This window comes from Lolium rigidum, chromosome 2 (assembly GCF_022539505.1).
Source record: "Lolium rigidum isolate FL_2022 chromosome 2, APGP_CSIRO_Lrig_0.1, whole genome shotgun sequence".
Lineage (NCBI taxonomy): Eukaryota > Viridiplantae > Streptophyta > Magnoliopsida > Poales > Poaceae > Lolium > Lolium rigidum.
In genome coordinates, this window is record NC_061509.1 from 127,793,176 (window position 1) to 127,796,620 (window position 3,445).

The 3,445-nt window shown below is 46.5% G+C and overlaps 1 protein-coding gene across 1 annotated transcript; it reads right to left on the minus strand.

Moving 5' to 3' along the window:
• Positions 1 to 2,172: 2,172 nt before the first annotated feature.
• LOC124687217 lies at positions 2,173 to 3,177 on the minus strand. The gene is made up of 4 exons (XM_047221028.1): positions 2,846 to 3,177; positions 2,629 to 2,739; positions 2,424 to 2,504; positions 2,173 to 2,327 (listed from the first exon to the last, which is right to left on the minus strand). The coding sequence occupies exons 1-4, from the start codon at positions 3,149 to 3,151 to the stop codon at positions 2,253 to 2,255; spliced, it is 573 nt and encodes a 190-aa protein (XP_047076984.1). The 5' UTR covers positions 3,152 to 3,177; the 3' UTR covers positions 2,173 to 2,252.
• Between the last annotated feature and the right edge of the window lie 268 nt (positions 3,178 to 3,445).

Sequence of the window (3,445 nt, forward strand, 5' to 3'; positions counted from 1 at the left end):
GGGTGGTAGGCGAGCCATCCTATCATTGATGCGGCTTTCCCATGCGGCGGCTATAGTGCGCGTTGCCGCCACCTCACGTACCTTTGGCATTTAAATAGACTCCAGGGTGCCCCCCTCTCGCTCACATTCCCATAGCATACATCACACAACATCGCCCACTCAAATCACCGGCTCAAAAATGCTAGCGACGCAGACGATGTCTGGGTGGTAATGGAAGCTGCAGCGGTGGCACGGCGACGAACGGATTCGGCCCATGACTTGACGGTTGACAAGGTGTGGATGCTCTACCAACACTGAGAGGGGATAAACACGGAGCACGCTGCCCTTTGTGGGATGCCAAGAACATGGAACACTGATACCTTCTTCTATATTCGACGAGCTCTCGAGCTTGTCCACCATGATGGCAGCCCGGTCCCCCGAAGAACAAGAACCATTAGGCCCGCGATCTCTAGTGGGGTGTTCCGGACGCACCCTCGACATTGTCATTGCCCACCTCTAGAGTGGCAGAGAGCATCTGCCTCCTCTACTTCCCTCACCACCTCATGCACCAACGTGATGGGCTTCGAAGGATGACGTGATCATCCTTGGGGACGCTTACATGTCCTCGGCTCTGCAGATCCCACCATTTGTCGTTGGCGGACCCCCGGAGCCAGGCGCTGTTGGGTGCCGCTGACGTCCCCGACGACATCAAGGGCTCGCCCTCGCCCTCGAAGAACCGCGCAACGACCTGAGAGAGATGGCTGCACCCTTATCTAGCGGCTTTGCATGGTCAACATGCGAGATGGGAAACTACGTCGACCTCAACAACGACGACAACTGCTCGGGATAGGGAGGAGGAGAAGTTCGACTACAGCTTGTTCTTCTACCAACGGCACAACGACGGGCTTTAATTTATTTTATGTTTAAATTTTAGTTGAATTTATTCAAGTTTGTAAAATATAACAAAATATGAATTTTTTTTCTCTAAAAGCATGCAAGAAAATTATTATCATTCTGATTATTTTTTAGATTCATATGAACAATTTTAAAAATTGACCAAGTTCCCGTTATAAAATTTGGGCACTCCATTTGTACTTTTCTCCACTCTGATATAATTTTTTTTCTCTATGAACCGTAAAGAGATTCAAATTATGTGGCCACATACACATACATGTACGGATTGTTAGTAAATAAAGGAATAAAATAAATAAAGTATCATAAGGTTCTCTAAAAAAAGCAATTACAAGGAATGTAAAGTAAAGGAAATTCTTTTTTATTAGATGGGTCTATGTTTTTTGCGCCTGCCAAATCTGCCCTAGTGTGGAAAAATACTACTCTTCGAGACAACTAGTATTGATCAAACTGGACCGTTAGATCTGTTAATTGGACGTTTAATTATTTCCAGTCCCTACCGTAAAAATCCTCTATCTCCCAGGGCACCTTGATAGTAGCTTCTTCGAGACGGTGTTCTCCCAAGATCATGGCCGCCGACATCTTCTGGTCTACAACAATGACTTCCTAGCCGTTGCTTCTACAAGCACCTAGGGTTTTTCAAGCTTTCTCCGATGGGGCCTTGCTACGCTCGAGGCCCAGATGCGGCATCGAGATTTCTCACGCCGTGCCGTTGAGAGACACAGAAGAAAGATATGATGGTGAACTTTTCAAGGACATTATTTTTTTTCTTGTACTTCCTCTAGCCCTAAATACTTGTCGCAGATTTTGGCAAAAAATTAGGGTAAAATATGTATATATTCATTGCACCTGAGACCTAGGCAGAGTATATTTAGAGACGGAGGGAATGACAATGTTCTTGCAAAGGCTGGTATCAGATAACGTATGGCTTAATATACACTTGTTTTGGAAAATACCTATCTGTCATATATACTTCCTTCGGTTCAAAATAATTATCTAAAAGTAGATATATCTAGATATTTTTAGTGTGTCGATACATCTATTTTTAAGCAATTATTTTGAACCGGTGGAGTAATAAATTTTACCCATGGTGTAGACTACTATGAAAAGAGAAACACGCCGTATATTTTGAGTCGTAGAAAATACATTAGTTGGACCCACTCGCGCATACGCACATGCCAAGATAAAGAAAAAGAGAGTACCTCACCGCCAGTCACAAATCTATTGGTTGCAAATCTCGCGACACATCACACAATAGAAATACATTTTCGTTTGATTCCAACATCAGAAAAATGCACATGGGAACTGGGAACCCTCTCTCGTGCAGTCACACCAAACCGGCCGGCCGAAACTGGAAACCTCTAGTAGAGCGTCTCGATCGTCTTGCTCAACTCTTCGAGCTTCTTCATCCGCAGTCTCTCGCTTTCGCCCACAAGCTGCTCAAAATGCACGACGCAATGAATTAGCTATGCTGGTTAAAAAGGACCCTGCAACCGGTGACAGCTTATTAAAGCCGTGTATTGGTTATTCACCTCCACTAGCCTGGTGACAAGGCTTGCTTTCTCGCTGCTCTTCTCGTTGTACGCCTCGAGACACATTTTGTACTCCTTCTCCTGCTCTCATCCGAACAGAGCAACGCACAGAAGCTAAGATGTTTGTACTATACTTTAAACAGGGTAAAATGAGAAGAACAAAGGTTCAGTGTGGTGCTGCGAGAAGAATCAGCAGCAGCCTCACCTTCTTGAGGCAGCTCTTCCCGAGAGGCTTGAGCTGCCGGTTCAGCTTGTCCACCCGCTTGCGTATCGTCTCCACCTCCCTCCGCGTCGGATCAGCCATCACTTCCAGCTCCTACAACAGGTCAACAGTTAACAACAAACCTCAATTTTCCATCAGGCCATCAGTTCATTTCTAGATGGAATCCTTGCACCGATCGATCTAGTGGTTACGTACGAACCTGGCGGATGAAGGCGAGACGTTTGGACTCCTGCTCGACCCTGCCAAGCATGGAGAAGACCTTGTCCCTCACCTCCACCTTCTTCCGCTCGATCTCCTCCTCCTTCTCCTTGAACAGGGACAGCGCCGACGACCGCGAAGACTCCCATTCCTCCTCGTCGCCGATCGATGAGCTCCTCACGCACACGATCTGCATCTGCTGCTCCCTGATGCCGCTCTCCATCTCCCCCGGTTTCTCCATCTCAGGCTCTCGATCAGGTACGACAACTAGACCCGTCTCACGATATAATATTTCACCAAACAGCATGGAAAAGCTATCACAGCTTGCACCCTTCCCAAGTTGTTGTAGGAGCAAGCAGCTAGCACTCTGATCTCTCTCCCTTATATTTGGGTGGTATCATTCGTGTCCTTGTTGCAGTCTGAACCTTAAAGCAAGATATGTACGTACTGATTGCTTTATCATCAATGGGAAGCTTCATGCAGGTGGCGGTCGATCAGAAGGGCAAACATGGGGTTAATTGACCTCCAAGCAGAAGAGCAAATGTAAATACTAGTACGGATTAGTCGTTAGGTGACTGAGCACCCTGACAGAAGTCGAGTA